The sequence below is a fragment of the Patiria miniata genome, unplaced genomic scaffold (genome assembly GCF_015706575.1).
Source record: "Patiria miniata isolate m_02_andy unplaced genomic scaffold, ASM1570657v1 HiC_scaffold_1, whole genome shotgun sequence".
NCBI classification, from domain to species: Eukaryota; Metazoa; Echinodermata; class Asteroidea; order Valvatida; family Asterinidae; genus Patiria; species Patiria miniata.
The window spans coordinates 3,600,918-3,618,613 of record NW_024037047.1 but is presented as its reverse complement, the minus strand read 5'-3'; the positions used below and the strand labels follow the sequence as shown (position 1 = coordinate 3,618,613).

The 17,696-nt window shown below is 38.1% G+C and overlaps 1 protein-coding gene across 1 annotated transcript; it reads right to left on the bottom strand.

Moving 5' to 3' along the window:
- Nucleotides 1-268: 268 nt before the first annotated feature.
- On the bottom strand, nucleotides 269-10,982 carry LOC119727575 (fibroblast growth factor receptor-like). The gene is made up of 9 exons (XM_038199549.1): nucleotides 10,772-10,982; nucleotides 9,816-10,091; nucleotides 8,526-8,719; nucleotides 7,354-7,558; nucleotides 5,459-5,569; nucleotides 4,799-4,992; nucleotides 4,106-4,228; nucleotides 2,953-3,064; nucleotides 269-369 (listed from the first exon to the last, which is right to left on the bottom strand). Exons 1-9 carry the CDS (start codon nucleotides 10,980-10,982, stop codon nucleotides 269-271), a joined length of 1,527 nt encoding a protein of 508 aa, XP_038055477.1.
- Nucleotides 10,983-17,696: the final 6,714 nt, after the last annotated feature.

The following is a 17,696-nucleotide window of genomic DNA, read 5'->3' as shown; positions in this document are numbered from 1 at the left end:
TTCTCTTACAAGTATTACAGAAAGTAATATGCAATATTTCAGACGGGTTTACTATACAATTTCAACCACTTGAGACATTTACCTTGTAACCGTAGTCCGCATGGTTCAGTGCATGGAACAATCCATACTCACTGATACGTGTAGGGGTTTGGGATTTGATTCCGTCGGAGTCCATATTTCACACGACACTACTGACCATCACAAGCATGGAACGTTTCATTTGCTGTGACATATACGACTTTGACATAACATGGGATACAAGAATATCTTACAGGGCCAGTCCACAGTGCGCAGGTCTTGGAAGTCGGAACCCCTGTCTTACAGCATCAATGATTGCATCCGGTGTCATTTCAGCGTAGGGAAGAGCACCTGGTAATATCAACAATAGTAAATTGGGTGTTGACATTTTGTCAGGAAATTATAAACATAAATTCGAATTGCCCATTAATATATGTTCCTGTCACATCAGAATTATGGTCTGATAACTGGAAAAGATGTATATATATGATAGTTTGGATTTCACGACACGAACGACCAAAATAACAACGAGGACGACTATGACAATGACACAGCCAACAATAACAAAAACAACAATTACAGCGGCAGGGGCGGATCCAGGATTTTCAAAAGGGGGGGGCACAAAAAACTTTGTGCGCGTTGCACACATAACGAGACTGAAGCGCGAAATCCCTTGCGGGCGGGGTTGAGGGCACTGGAAGCTCTACGATTTTAGATGTGCTCTCCTACATAATGAGTATTTTAAGCAATCAAGAGCAAAATTCACAATGTTTTTTTTTTTAATTTTAATAACACACATTTTTTTTCTATCAAATATAGAATTAAAAGTCACTGTTGATGTTAGTTGAAATGAGCCCCAAAATTAAAAGGTGCTGATGACAGCCCCCGGGTGAAAAAAAATGAACATTTGTTATTTTGCGAGCGAGCGGAACGAGCGAGCCAAAAAAAGTCATGTTTACTATTAAAACGTACATTTCTACCCAGAAATTTGCCTTGCAAACAAAGAAAATAAAATAAATTGAATTTCATTAGGGGACAGCCTACCCCAAGCAGCCACTACCACCACCCCACCACATTTTGGTTGATGTTATTGTCGTTTACATTTTTTTTTTTTTTTTTTTTTTTGCTTCCATCATCATTAATAATATCCTTTTCGTTTTGCCCCTCTCCTGTCATAAAAAAATTGATGCTATTAGCATTTTTTCCCCCTTAGCGTTTAAACGTTTGGTCAAGACTTCAAAAAGACTGCCGCCTGTGTCCCAGTATAATGGGATACGCATAGAACGCAGGCATACGCATAGTACGGCCCAGTACGCTGGATAGTTTTGGGCATGCACAAAACTACGCTGCGTACGCTGTTACGCAGGTCATATGTTATAAATACGCAGCGTATCGGTCCCGCATCGGTCGAGCGCGGTACGAGTACGCTATGTGTTCAAGGGGAAAAAGCCGTTCATACGCGGCACGCTGACCTCTATGCCCGCTGAACGAACTCATATCGAATGCCGACGTATTGCACGAATTAGTACCGCTCGTCCTGCGAGCGGGCAGCGCATTGTACTTATTCGTAACTTATGAGAAACGCACAAATAGCGAACTTGCGCACTGCCTACGTAACTCATATGCATCTCATACGCAGTGGATGCGCTGAATTCGTTACTTGTTCGCTAGATGTGCGTCGCACATAAGTCAAAGTAATCAAAAAAATTAGACGTTTTTGATCGTACGGCTGCGTATTGAAAATTTTTGATAAGGAACTCATAAGGAATTAGGATACGTGAAAGTGTGACAGGGGCTTCACATCATGGTCCGGTACCGTACGTAGGCCGTAGTCACTGGTTCCTGGCCCACACCATAGCTTCGATTCTGTAAGCATGCGATGGGAACCAACGAATACTGATGGCACTGCTGCCGCACGGAACATTGTACAGCGGCATGGCTTCGACGACGTGCATCACAAATGCGTCAGAATTATAATATAGGCTTTTTCGTCAAGATTTAGCTTGTCAAGATGTTGTGCATGCAAATGGCGTGTGTAACATAACTGTGCGTATCGGCGGCTGAAAATGTGATTGGCAATTTGTTTTCTGTGTACGGTGAGTCATTATACTGACACTGTGACAGCTCGGTTTAATACTTCTCTCACGCGGTCTGGGTAAATTTTCCCGTGTCGAAAGTCCAAGTGCGGACAGTGGTCACATTTGACCATTTCTCATTTTACCATCGTCTCGGTAAAACCTTCCAAAACAAAAAGTCCAGTGCGGATATATTCTTGCTTTTGAAAGAATTTTTTAGACAATGATTAACAGGCGACCTTCAAAACGTATACATTGTATCTTTTTGTTGATAATTATGTATGATAGTTATGTTCAAAAGCGATTGATTTGATGACCGCCCGTCCGCCTGCCATAATGACTCCTCAAAAACGAAAAAGATAGCCATGTTCTCAAAGGGATGTATTTAATGCCCGCCCGCCCTAAAAATAAAATAAATAAAAAAAAAGTTGCGAAGGGGGGGGGGGGGGGCACCGGCCGGGTGTGCCCCCATCTGGATCCGCGCGTGTACAGCGGTAACAACAGCAGCAGCAGCAGCAGCACCAACACCGTCGCCGTGGCTGCCGCCGCCGCTGCCACCAACACCACCGTCACCCCACCACCTCATCCACCCGTACCACATCCACCAACCCCACCACCACCAGCAACGACAAGGACAATAATATAGTACAACACAAGAACTGCAGGAACAGCAATAAGAGCAGGAAAAAAAGGGGCGTGAGTAGCAAAAACAGCAAGCACAACGAGGACAACAAGAACGTCAAGAACGACACGAAAACAAGAACAACGATGAAGACAGTGACATCCACAACCACGACAGCAACGACAACATCCACTACCACAATGACAAGCAGCAAGAAGAAACGATGTCTGTACTTACCAAGTGTGACTAGCTCCCAGAGAAGTATTCCGAACGACCACACGTCGCTCTTTGTTGTATACGTGTTTGACAGGAGACATTCCAAAGCCAACCAACGAACGGGTACAGCACTCTGAAATATCGACACAAATTGGGTAAATTACATCTCAGGAATAATAAGAATGAATTTGATTTAAAGAAATAAAGAAGCTCATCAAATGACTACAATTTTTTTTTAAAAGAAGATAACATTGATTATCTATTCATTCCATAGATAACGTGCATAGAACGCACTCATATAATACTTGTGATGAGACTGTTTCTTTTTTAGTTGTCGGTTATCTACTTGATACATTTAAACTGGACTTCATTTAATACTTTCAATCAATGATTACATGTACAATACTCGACGGAAAAAAAAACACATATCAGAAATACATTCGTGGAACTTAGATTTCTTTAAAACACAGAAAAGAGAAATAATTAAGTCTGTATATCCCTATCGACTTTCAGAACACCAAATATATAATAGTTGGTTTCGTCATCCTCTATAGACCTTCATCATGCTGCATCCATTTCAGTCATATTCCCTGTATCCAAGAACAAGTACTGAACTAATTATTTTGTTTTGCAAAAAAAGAACCAGACTATTTTTCCTTCCAGCCTCGCTTTGGTTGCAAAGTTTTGACTGGGGAACAACTCATGAAGGCCGCAACATGATAATGGTCTGATGAGATTTGAAGGTTTGCATGGTTGAAAGATACTAAGACAAGATAAGTTTGGGGTAGCACCGTGTAAATAAATCTCTTTTGTGAGCATGTGGGGTTCTGAAAAGAACCGGAAGGCATTATAAAGGTCTATCAAACCACTATCTTTACTCTACAGCCAGGAGGACCTTAAATCGAATCCCACCCACATAAACTTGTTAATACGTTTGTCAAAGGTTTGTGGACACCACGGGGTAAAATGCCTAAAACATATTGCGACCAAATTGAGCTGAAACCGAAAGTCTCAGTTTTGGATATTGGTTATATTCAGTGACTCAGTTAATTATAAAACGAATGAAACAGTATGAAAACAGAAAATAGGCCTGTGATTCCACATAAAAAAAAAAAAAAAATCAATGTCGGCGCACTTGCTCCAAACCACATTCTAAATTTAAATGAACTCTTACCCCTGACAACATTTCGTACTGCTCGCTTCCTGTGACGTCACGAGCCATCCCGAAGTCACACAATTTGCATACCAACCCCTCTCCCAATAGAACGTTCCGTGTTGCGAGGTCACGATGAATCAACTGTGGGTAATTAGAAAAAAAAGGAACTTCACTTTCCATTGAAGCATATACTTGGCCAACGGCTGTTTGATGAAGTCTGAACTTTGTGCGGCCGCGGGACATTCAGATCGCACTGTGTGGGCTCAATAATTCGTGAATAATTTATATGATCACCTCGAAGTGCGAAACCGGAACGTATCTTGCGATGGCCTGTTATGTTGAGAAAAAACTGCTTCCGTACAAACATATATTTCTGTTTATTATTGGGATGATTAATTTCTCTGACAGCAAAGCAAAAGCAAAACCAAAATAGGATTGTTTTATACAGCGTTCTCTCGAAATACGATTAACGGAGCAGGTTTTGAGGGGAATTTCCTCTCAAAAATACCTGTTCACGAAGAAGTGTTATGTATTCCATGTCTGAAACAAAATATTTAAAAAGGCGTAAGGACATCTGATCAATTTGTAAAATAAAGAGTAGAAATGGATTGAAAAAATGTCAGCAATGTCAGCAATTTTAAACTGTACACACAGTTTGTTCTACTGAGATAAAAAAACACACACAAAAAATACCTAAACTAGTGAACCTACATGCATAGAGGACAGATACTCCATGCCGTTAGCGACCTCAAAAGCGAACATGAGTATATGCACTGCACTGAGCGCTTCCTTCGATGCACTCTCAGCGCCGCTCATCTTCGCCTTGCCCCAAGCTTGACGTTTCTGCGTGATGTAGTCTTGCAGTGTCCCATTTTGGATGTACTCCATGATTATGTAATAAGGCTCTGGACATTTTAATGCGGTAAAATGTGTACAGGCATTAAATAACCTTATGGTGGACACTGTATAGGAGAGTACTATTTGGTTAGGATAAATAGGGGAGGAGGGAATACAAAAAGGTCTACATTGTAAAAATGTTGGGCAAGTAATTCGTTGGGCAAAAAATAAACAGTGCAATATGCACAGGCAATTTTGTCCAATAGATGAATGTGCTAATTTTTCGCCCATCTTGCTGGTAGAATAGTTAACCTATTTTGCCAAACTTTTTTGAGGTGTACCCACACCCACAATACTGGCCACCTAATGGACCCATCAAATAGGTGAGGAAAGGTGAGGTGAAGTGAGGCAAGTGGTGAAGGTATTAGGCGTATCTTATGCAGGTAACAGTGGTTTGTAAAAAGTTAGTGGTGATTCATCATAACTCAAATTAGATGTTTTCTATCGCATGTAAAAACCAAAATCAGATCTTACCTGCGGTTGTGCAACATCCAAGAATAGACACCACGTATGGATGTTGTTTCAGGTTCTTGAAGATGCTTAGCTCATTCTTAAAATCTGACCAGACAGAGGAGCCTTTCTCACCTTAAAACAAAACAGACATGGGCCATTTTTTCAAATGATTTTTCTATATTTTGTGGCCAATGGTAGGAGGAAGGGAACCCCGTCCTCAGTAGATCCGCCACTTATTTATTTATAAACATATCGATATACATTGGAAGGTTCCTTACTTGCGTGCATCCCGTATTATGGTTGTATTTTTGTTTGAAAGGGAACATACATAATTTGCTTTTGCTGTAATTTTCAGAAATGGATGGAATAGGGGGGTTGGAAATATATAGCAAATATAGTTACACTGACTTTTTTGAGATTTTGGGTTCGAAAATGATATAAAAACCAAGAAAAACAATCATTTTCCAGTAGTCTGGTTCCCTGACTCCATTTAAGAAGAAACAGAGCAGTTTACATGTATTGGGGAATTGTAAGGTCAGGGAACCAGTATAGCTGGCTTGTACCCGTTCATAGGTGTGTAATCGATTGCAAACAAGTGCGATGGTCAACTGGGGCCAGTATTTGAAAAAAAGCCAGTTTTTTCCAACGCTGATCGGCCGATCAGCGTTGGTAATTGATACAAAAATACCACTTTTCTTGAAAATGACAGTATACCAGGTGCCATGATTTTACAGGATGCTTTATACTGTCATTCACTAACAGTCCAGCAAGGTATTTCAAAATGATTTGGTAGTTTTATTTTTTGATGTTCGCAAATGTTGTATTTTCCCTTTAATTATATGCAGCTGGATAAATATCATTACACCTATATTGTTAATTTTAAATAGTATCGAAAGCATAAAACTGAATGAAAAATAATAATACACTTTTCCTGTTCAAAGAGTTTTGTCTTTCATTTCTGTTCACGCAAAAAAAGGCTTGAAGCGAAAGTGAGACTTAGTAAGGAAACATTTCCTTGTATATTGAGGGTTAACCACAGTTACTACACTGCAGGGTGGAAAGTATTTGCGTGTAAAATACTGATATATGAAGGCTGTAGTTTGCTGAATATTACACTGTAGCACGCGTCATGGGAATATTACATGTAAAGAAATGCAAGAAGGCAATTTGATCTGCGCCAAACTTGTTGACCTGCTAGTCAGAAAAATAACTGTGCTTTACAACTATCACATGATAACCAGTCACAAAGAAAGAACAGCATGATAATTCAGATTGCAACCTGGATCCTTTGTCACAAAAAAACAATAAGCATATAGTACATAATATTGATTAACAGCTAGATGGCGTGGCCGCCAGTCCATGGCAATGACCTTAGATTGGAAAGCCGGTAGTGTTGCTGGACAAATACTGACAGCCCGACCTTCATAGCCAGAATACCAGTCACAAAAAACACCTTCCGACATCCGTTGCTGGTTCTTTATCCGTATCAATCATATTATGTTGTGTTTATCAGCATGATCCGCATTGTAAAAACAGTGTTTAGAATATACAATACATTACGAATCTTAATAAAAGACACAGAAAAAAAGTCGGGTATATTTTTTTTTTTCAAGTTTTGAAAAACATTTTGTGATAAAAAAGAAACAAAAGTGTGTAGTAACCGAGTCTTGTGTGTTTACTTTTACAATTTACAATTGATGGTACAGCAACGTACACACGTCGTACTCATGACATCTACAAATGTGAACATGTATGTAGATCCAAACATGTTTATAAAGTTTGTAGAATTGTGGGGTTAAAATATGTATCAAATCTAAACACGTTTACATTGTACACTTTTTTTAAATTCTAAAAAACAAAACAAAAAACAAAGGCAGTCTCTCCTAACCTAAATCTTCTTGAAAAATGTATCTCACCTTTGATAATCTTGACAGCAACCGTAGTGTCGACTCCATTGCGAACTATTCCCTTAGCTATGGCCTTGTAGACCTGACCGAAGTTACCATTCCCAATAATCTCTTGAAGTTTTACTCTAGTCCTTGGAAACTCCAACTCTGGAATAAAGGTCTTGGAGACTCGATCGAGGGTACCTTCTGATCTTAGAGTGCCTCCTTGTCGTTCCTAAACACGTGGGGGAAAAAGAGTGGATAGGGATAAAAAAGTTATGTATGACTTCGGATAAAGTTTGGTCCACAGAAAAGTCCTCATTACTCAGTCATAGGTAAATCGAGAGCAGATCATGCACAGGTCAAACACAAGCTATGCACAAGCTATCCACAATAGCACCTCACAAACCATCACAGATCATTACAAGTCATGTAGTCTCCAGTCAAGTCACCAACTTTCCATACAAATGGTTATTTCTTAAGCCCCTGTTAATTATAACTTCACTTTCGATAAATTTGACTTCAACTCGGACGGCAGGTACTAATACTAATAATAATGTTCATATTTATAAAGTGCACTTATCTACCAGTATTTGTGCTTAAGCCGCTTCTCATTATTAACTTTTTCATTGGGCCTATCAAACACTCCAAAGACAATCTCATCTTCCTGGGGAGTACTCAGCTAGATGCTGCCATTTCGGCGCAAAGGAGCCGAAATCAACCACAATAACCATCTGTGTTCTCTCATAGGGCACTCTTGGGTGGGGAGAAGCAATTAGTGACAAAGTGCCTTGCCGAAGGACACAGGCACCATAACCCCAGTCTGGACTTGAACCGAAAACATGGACAATTAACCCAGACCACGAATTCTGTGATCCAGACCCCCATGTCCCATGAACTTTCTTTTCATAATCTCATCAACGAATTGTAATCTATGTACAACCATCGTCTCAACACAAGACAAAAAAGAAGCTTTAAAATTCCATGATAAAATAAAACACACCTTACACTTTAGAAAATGATAAACCTCTCTCTTCAATACATGGGTTTGGATTCTTGTCACTTATTGGAAATAAAGGTCTCAACAGGTTTCAATATATAAACAAAATGGAGCTCGAGTTTGTGTGTGTGTGTTTTTAAAGCAGCGGGAAAAAGACTCAACAATCTATCATATCATGTTAAGTACAGATAAATTAATCCACCTCGTTTCCGAATGGCAGTGAAACCATCGGATAAGAGTCATCTCCTTCTGAACTTCTGCTGCTGGAATGCCTCTTCTTCTTCCTCCTTTTTCTAATCGTTTTCTTCAAAGCGATGCAACACAAAATGACGACAAGAATGACAACCAAGCAGTTGGATATCACCACTGCTAACATCCAAATCTTCCCCGTCAGTTCTAAAGATAAAAGCACAGAATATATCTATAGTGTTAATATTATGTAACGTACAGTTGTTGTGCAGTCCTTTTTATTGAAAATTCTACACTTTCTTTAATTTACATGGCAACCCCAACACTTAAATCTGTCAAATTACATGTTCATTTGAACAGTAGTTTAAAACATCTGAGAATAATTGTGTGATGGGAATAAATTCTTCAAATATATAAAGAATGTCGAATAACTCAAACGTCTCTTGAATTGTGAATACTTGCCAAGACAAGACAAACAGACATTTGCAACATTAACAAGGGGATGCATACGTAGTGCATGTTGCTGCAACTGTCTAAAGTAGGTATCTGCCTATCATTTTGTCATTTCTAAAGATTGGTCGTTAATTCATGCTAAGCAATATCGACTATATAGGGTGAGTCAAAACAAAAGTGACCCCAATTAATGATTTGTTTCCTTAAAAAGTAATCAAATTTAAAACACTAATGAAGTATATCTCAAACGAGCATGTTCTTTCACTCATCAACAAAAATAAAATAAAATAATTACTGAAATTGATCCATGCTATCAGAGGTTATGCATGTTTTACTAAAAAAAAACCAAGTTTTATAGCTGTCTATGGATTGCCATTGAAAGTTGTAGATCTGAGTGAGAATTACAGATTACACATTACAAGCATTCAAATACAATGAGATTGATTTAATCATTTTAATCAAGACTGAAACAGTATTTTACCGTCAGATTTTGTCTTTCGAATTATGAGGAACAAGCCATCTATATTGTTTCTGAAATATTAATGACTATTCTGGTATGTCTCCTCCAATTATCGAGGTGGGAAAATGTCCACGTTTCATTGTGTGTAATGGGTATTCATCAGTTCGTAGAACGGTAAATGATCAGTGGTGGACAGCTGAATTTTGTGATCTTCATATTAGAAAGACGTAACTTTGGAATGGGGTATGCAAATTAAGTGGAATTTTCGCAGTTACTACATGCACTTTATGCCAGTAGTTCGTTGGTATGAAATTGAGTAAGGCACCTTTTTTTTGGTTTGATTCGGTTGCTTTCTTTTGGTCTCACCCTGTACATTGTATAATAACTTACCTTCGTTTTTGCCTTGTATGACGAATACCCGGATATGCTCATCGGTGAACGACGTGGCGTTGTCCGGATAGAAAATTCGACACGTCACGCCAAAGTTGGTCTCTCCTTCCCGAATCTCAACACTGGCTTTGCTGATGACATCCCAGAACCAAGAATCTTTAGAGTGAGTCTCGGAGTAATTCGTCTGGCGGAGTAACGGAGACCCTTTTTCACCCCCTCGACCTTTGACATCCCACAATATGTGACTGACGGGATTGGAACGCACTGCGCTGCACTCTAGATTTAAGTTGTCCCCAACGCTGACATTTTTTGTGCAATGTTTGCAGACTAGACAGGAGTGTTCTAGTGAATCCCACACACAAAGCTCACTCTTCGTCGGTGGACCTAATTCTAAACAATTAAATTGTATTGAAATGTTGTAATTAAATGTTAGGCATGGCGTACAAGGAAAGACTATCCTGGTGTCTTTCTTTATTTTTGATCTTGTTTTGATATATGAAAGTTGGATTATTTTTTTTTCTTGTTTTCACCATACCTACATTTGACTGTCCATAAAAACCGCAAAACCTACTTGCCTGTCTGTGCATTGCCATGAGGCTATAGGTATTTTCTCGTTATTAAAGGTGCCATCAATATTTTTTTGCAGGTTTCACATAGCCAGTGTCGTCTTTGTACCGCATTCACGGTCTTGCTGGCTCCCTGACTCACTCACTGTCTCAAATGGAGACTGCTGAAGATACCCAGACAGTGCTAATTCGCCCTTTCGGACAGACCAGATGCATGAAAGACTTCCAGTGAATCAAATAACATTGGTGTGCTCTGTGGCCCACCTGCTAAACTAGGATTGTCTTGCCTTTTCACACGTATAGCAACGTTGATAACAGGGCACAACATATTGATATTTGCAGGCAGGGTAATGTAACACAAAGATAACACAGTTGTACATGAATGATTACCTTGCACGACCAAGGTGGTACTCTCATTTTTATCATAGGCTCCATTCGAAGGTTTAATCACTTTGCATGTGATCACAAGGCCAGCATGCTCTCTCGTGGCATTAACATAAACATCCCTTATCAATTCTTTGCAGTCAGCATCACTCGGGTTAGGAATGAATGTTGCTTTGCTTTTTCGGTACTCCCCTGGAGGATCAAAACTGAACGTCATGTAGGAATAACTATCGTAACAAAATGCATTGCATGTAAACGTTACTTGTTGACCAACGCTAACTGGTGAGGGATGCTGCGTCAAAATGACCTCTTGTGCTTCGAGAAGACAAAAAAGAGAGAAAATTTCAGTTATTAATTAAATTAGAGCAAAGAATGTTTAATATTGAAAACATATTTATCTATAAAAACCTCAAACTCAGTTCTGATATGGCGTCGTCACTGTAGGCTTCAGAGGCGTCTGGATGCACATTCAACACATTTAGCATACAAAATAATTGTCTATATTACATTATTTTTTATTTTTATTTTAACAGCCTGGTTAACAAGCCGGCCAAGATAAGAACTGTAATATTACGCGACAAGGGATCATACGGCCAATATGATCTCTCTTTTTATAGAAACAAGTTCTTTCGACGATGACAGATTACAGGGGCAAATTAACTGCATTTCAATTGTCTTCGTCGGAATGGAAGATTTTCTTCGTGAACAAAGAATACAACTTTCTCTTCTCAACTCAGTGACTTTAAGCGTTAGTTTGATTTTGTCTGCAGTAATGTTACAACAATGTTATTATTCTTGAATATTAAATTTGTGTACATGTTAAGGTTTCCGTGCATGCATGCACCATGCAGACAAAAACATGATGTCGAGGCGAACACAATTTGTTTCTCGGAGAAGTGCAAATACATTTACCATGAAAACCCGTATCAAGCAGGTTTCAGCATTGGCTGCAAGTGATGTTGGGGCAACGATAATAGTTGACGTGGGTATATGAAATGCATTGTTTCAATTTTAAAGCTTTCTTTTTGATTGTTAAGGTATGGAAATATAGATTTTCCGAAAGATAAACGATGGTTTATTAAAAAAGACAAAGACAACAAGACCTCCCAAACAAACCCGTTAAAACACCTTTAAAAAAGTAACATAAAAAAATTGGAAAAAGTAACCACACTTACCGAACATGGGCTGAGCATGTAGAATCACTAAGATCAGACACGCAACAATTTCCATATTGCTTCTTCAGCCCACAGACCGGTTGTCATTCTATCAGTGCAGTGTATGAAGGTGAACACACACAGGCATATGCAGATATACACGTACGCAATGGACCGTTCCGGCTTTGGCTATAAGCCCCGCCCACCTTAGCAACGGCATGGCAACGCCATTAGCTCGGTCAAGTTCAGGTCAAAGTTAAGTAAACATACACACGATACACATGTACGTCCGTACACACATCAACAATGACGACGACGAGAGTGGATATTTTGCCAAAGGCGGTAGATTTAAATTCTTTTGGAAAGGAACAATTTAGTAAACGGAGTAGAGTGAGGGGCTACAATTTCTTTCAGAATGGATATGTCCATAAAATTGCGCTGGAGCTATTGAAGGAGGGTGAGGTGGCAGTTCAAGGGAAATGCTTCAGAAGCATGCGGAAAAGCGATACACCGCATTCCTTGAACGTGTGCTTTGGACGAGATCAGGGTCTCATAGCAGAAAGTAGATGCAGCTGTGAAGCTGGGTACGTAATAAAATATGTTAAGTGGATCATGTTCATCAGTGTTCTTTTTTTTTACTTATGTGTAACGTTGGTCTATTTCTTTTGTTTCAGTGTAGGCTCTTATTTATGCCAATATGCCTAATTGTTCAAGTCTTAAAAATGATCTTTTCATATGGCATAGGCCTATTACAAGCCAAAAATAATCAGAAGGGTCTTCTATCATTCTATGTCTCATAAATATATTTTTTCGTGTGAGTAGCAATGTAACACAAAGATAGGCAGGATTTTTGTTGCCACTTTCAGATTGTTTAAGGTTCGTGGGAATTTTTACTACAAGTTGATATCACACTTTAGAGTTAAAAGAGTTTCAAAATATTGTACACACTGCACAGGCTTTTAGTTGTCTAAAAGCAATAGTGATTCTACTGCAAATGCTGTCTATTGGTAGTATTCATCTCGAGGCCAGCAAAATATTGAGGCCTAAAATGTCTGAGACTGAGACCAGCAAAATCTGAGAAAGACCAGTCTCGAGACCACTATGTACAACACTATTGTTTATGGACTTCGAACAGAGTGAAGGATTTAATTTAAAAAGTGCTTAGTAATTGTCATGGAGAAACTCAGATCCACTGTACAAAACAGACACAGGAGCCAAATTTAACTGTTCTGATATATATTATTTATATTTCCTTTTCATATCTTAGTTTGGATTAATAATAATAATAAGTTTGTACAATCAATATAATCTATATTAATCAACATAAATACTAAGCTGTCCCTTCTCGTTTTGGATTGGGAATTAAATTTTTGCATGTAATATCATATTGCAACAAAAAAAATAGAGTTGTCTCATACATTTATTGAGACGACATAAACTGCAAAAAGGAGCAATTTTTTTCTTTAAAATTTATGACAATAAATACAAATCTGTACCTTCTCGCTTTTGATAATTACTTTAATATAAATAAATATTGCTTCCAAAATAGAGGGTTTGTTCTCATACAGTTACATTGTAAACTGCCATTGTAAAGTGCCAAAAGAAACGAAATTCCGTAAATTTACAGCAAAGTTTTCAACCGTGTTTCACTACTTGGCTACAAATTGTGGTTTGATTTCAGTTTTCCTCAGATGTAAAAGACAGTTAAACTGTTTTTACATTCTTAAAACAAACTTAATTCACACTGACTGCAATAATGTTAAAAAGCACTTCTCTTTAATTTATAGGGAAAAGTTCAGAATATTTAAAGATTGACATTTCAAATTTCTATTTTACTATGAAAGACAATAATTTGCATTTCTAATATACCGGTACATCTTTTTTCTATGAATTCTATTATTTGACAGGTTGTCAGGTACTTGTGCCCACATCATAGCACTGATTTACACCCTGAGGCACTACCAGGACCTGGGGCTGAAGGAAATTCTGGGGCAATTGTCATGTACAAGCCTGCCACAGCAATGGCACAAACCCCGTGGGTGTAAAATTCGACCCCAATCTGTGGCAGGCTTGGTCATGGCAAAGCCAAAGAAAACAAGAAAGAGGCAGCCTGTTGCAGCAAAAGTGACTAAGCAAAGGGAGTGTACTAATGAACGCTTGTGTGAACCTACTTAAAAGGCAATATTTGAAAAAAAGGTGTCTAAATCAAAATTAAAAAATCAAGTATCCAACTCGTTTAATTAAACTAATGCTGGTTCCAACTTGTTTAATTAAAATAATGCTGGTTCAGTTTAAAAACAGTGTCAAGGACACTACAAACAGTTTATCCAACTAAGCAATTCCAACAGCCCAGACATTTTCTTTTGGCAATCTATTCGTCCAACAGCATTTTCAGATTGAAAATTCAATACAAATGTAAAATGTATCATAATTTAGCTGGTTTAATTTTTTCCCTTTTCTACAGCCCTGGATCCAAACTTGCTGGAGCATTGCACATAATATATCTTAAAACTGTTTTTGTTTTCTTCATGTTAATTTTGCGATGACTTGAATTGATCGAACATTGTTATTATCTCTTTCCCCCCACTTTTTCCAGTGTGTTGCTGCCTACTTGTGGTGAAATCAAGCAACTAAAGGCCTAGCAAACACACCACTAAACTACCTCCTTCACGAGGATGCTGAACTGTCTGATACGCCCCTAGGACAAGTTCAGAGGAGATCAAGTCTGAATTATCAGGTATTCTTTTGAAAAACAACGTAAGGGTCACATGACCTTGAAATTGCAGCTGACACACTTTCAGACCAGTATAATGCAACGTGCAAAAAAATGGAATCATAGCTTACTGTACTGTTGAGATATGGTGGCAACAAAATTGCCTCATTAAATATTCATAACGTCACAACAAGAGAATTATGACATTTATCGTCACTGTACCTTACAAATAAATATAACTTTAGAATGTATAACTACATATGCAGCATTTCAGGCCAAACAACTAGACAGATCTCAAGATATAGGTCTAGGCCTATATATTTCAAGTCACTATTACATAACATATGATATCATGATGACGTCATATCCATTTTTCATCTATGACACTTCCCTGTCTCTACAACTACAAAGTTTGAGACCAATTAGTCTAACAGTTTTATAGTTATAGGACTGTAAAAAAACGGACATTTAATTGGATGTCACACAACTTCAGATAATGGTTAATAGTGTAATTATAAAATTGATCAGATAAAAAAATGTTGCCAAAGTGGATTGTACAAAGAACGTGTGTTAAACCTATGGGGAAAAAATGGAAGAAGAAAAGAAGGGGGATTCTTAACGAAAACAATAGCTGTTCCCAATTGAAATTGGAAACAGCTAAATAGGCAACATACAACATTTGCAAACAAAATTGCTCTTTTTCAACTGAAGTTGGGTCAGAGAACCAGACTTCGCTGTAAATTATTAATATGAAATACTAGCCCCCAAATCAATCCTTTTCCGAATAGTAATATACAGCTAAAGCAAATGTTGCATATTCCCTTTAACAAGAGATTAAGCAGTTATATTTAATGGAGATAGTTGAATAAATTGATGCCAACCTTGGACACGTGTAAATTACTCTACCTTCACTAAAACATCCTGAAAGGTTGTCACATAGCAGCACACCAACCATATCTCATTAATATTCCCAAATATACTTACTGGAATTGTCCTGGCAACTAACTTGAAACTCTTGATTCTTTGGATTGCTCTCTCAATATGTACCCGGTGACTGGCAATTTTTTTTCTGGTAAGCATGACATCGGTTGGTTTCATTTGTGAAGACATGGAAGCTAGTGGAGGCATGTTCAATTCCAGTCCAATTTTTCTCACCTCCTCATCAATTGAAACCATGAAAGAGCCAGAGGGATCTGTGACAACCAAAGCTTTCAGGGTAGGGCTAGATTTGTACTCGGAGTAACACTGTGACTGAGTTTTGAGAGAAGTCGGCCTTTCACATTTAAGCTCTGTGCAATCCATGATGACAAGTGTTGTGGGAAATTCTTCTCTAAACCTCTTGGGCATGCGCTCAATCAGGACATCTCTGTGTGGCCACAATGACAGACAGCCCAGCCTTAAGTACATATACCTGATCTAGCAATCTGAACACTAACATGGAACCTGAAAGCAAGATCCTTCAAATGGAATCCATTCCGCAATCTACACAAAACTAATAACAGCTGGTCTTTCAAAGGCAATTTCATGCATGCTGATTTTCTTTCTTTGTACTCTAGGGGATTCCTTATGACATCAGGAACGAGGAACTCAAACAACACAGTGAAAGTTGTGTATTGGAACCCTGTGTAGTATTTAAGAAGATCCTTAACATTAGATTTCAAAACAGTCTCAACACTGAAAGGTTCACAGTTGAAACACTTGTCTGATGGCTTACTTGATGATGGCCTGTTCACGGTTTTCTCCCCCTCATGCAGCTCCAACACCTTGGCAGCAAGATCCTTCTTCAAAACTGCATTTTCTCTTTCCAAGTCACGAATTGTTGAAGCTGCTGACAGTAGTTCAAGACCAGATTGTACTGCAAATAAAGAAAGAAAAACACTAATTTTTATTTATATGTGTGTTTTTTTTTTTTTTTTACAGATAAAGGACTTGGCGGAAACATCAAGCACAGTAACAACGCCAACTGAGGCACTCTGTGGAAACACAACGTTTGTAGTGTAGTCTAAGCATTTGACCTCGTTTTCCGGTGGAGGATCATGATCCTCATCGAGGATCATATCGGTTACCCCGCCGAGGATCATAGGAGGAGGGGTGGGGTGTGTGTCTGTGACGAGATGACGTCATGGATCGAATGACAAATCGATGAGGTGGGGATTAGCGCTGCCACGGGTATTGTAATGGTAGAAGACAATAAGGCGACAAAAGTAGGAAGAGCGAAAGCGGGCGGACGACGATATAAACAATGGGCGCGTGTTTGAATGGATTTATCGTGACAATGCAGTCAAAAGAATACTTTAACTTATATCATGGATAAAGGTAACAATCCGTGAAGACAGTTTTTCGACGTACTTTCTTGAATCGGGTTTTTTTTTTATATATTATTATTATTAATATACATGTCTATTTGTAAGTATTATATTTTACCCGCAAGCAGAACAAAAGCAGGGCATAAGAAGAAAAAAGAAAGAAATAATACTTAAGTAGCCCACAAGACGTATATCACGCTTAAACATAATACATAACTAAATATTATAACATAAAATGTACACATAGAACAAACACGGCTACGTTAAAACAATATCAAAACAAGCTTACTACATGTAAGTAAAATCAAACACGCGCACTTTTCAAACGAATCTAAAAAGCTAACTTAATCAGCCAACCGCAAACACAAGAGGACTATAACAAAATATTAAAAGCCACGTGTATCCAAAAAAATATATATGTACATGTATAGTATATAAACATGTATATATCCTTAACCAATACATACACACAAAACTAAATAAAAGACGACTCGGGGTGCCTAAAACCAACCGGAACTCACCAGAACATTCCTTGAGTGGTCAACGGGCGATATACAGTTTTCAAGTATTTTATTCATAACACTGCAAACATATAATACTAAATTACAATCAATGCTAAATTTATAGTAATGTACAATATTAAAACTATTAATAATAATAGTCAATAAATAAATAAATAAATAAAAAAATAACAAAAAGGAAAAAAAAAGAATTAAAAAGAACAAAAAAAAATGATTAGGTTCAGCACCCAGATTACT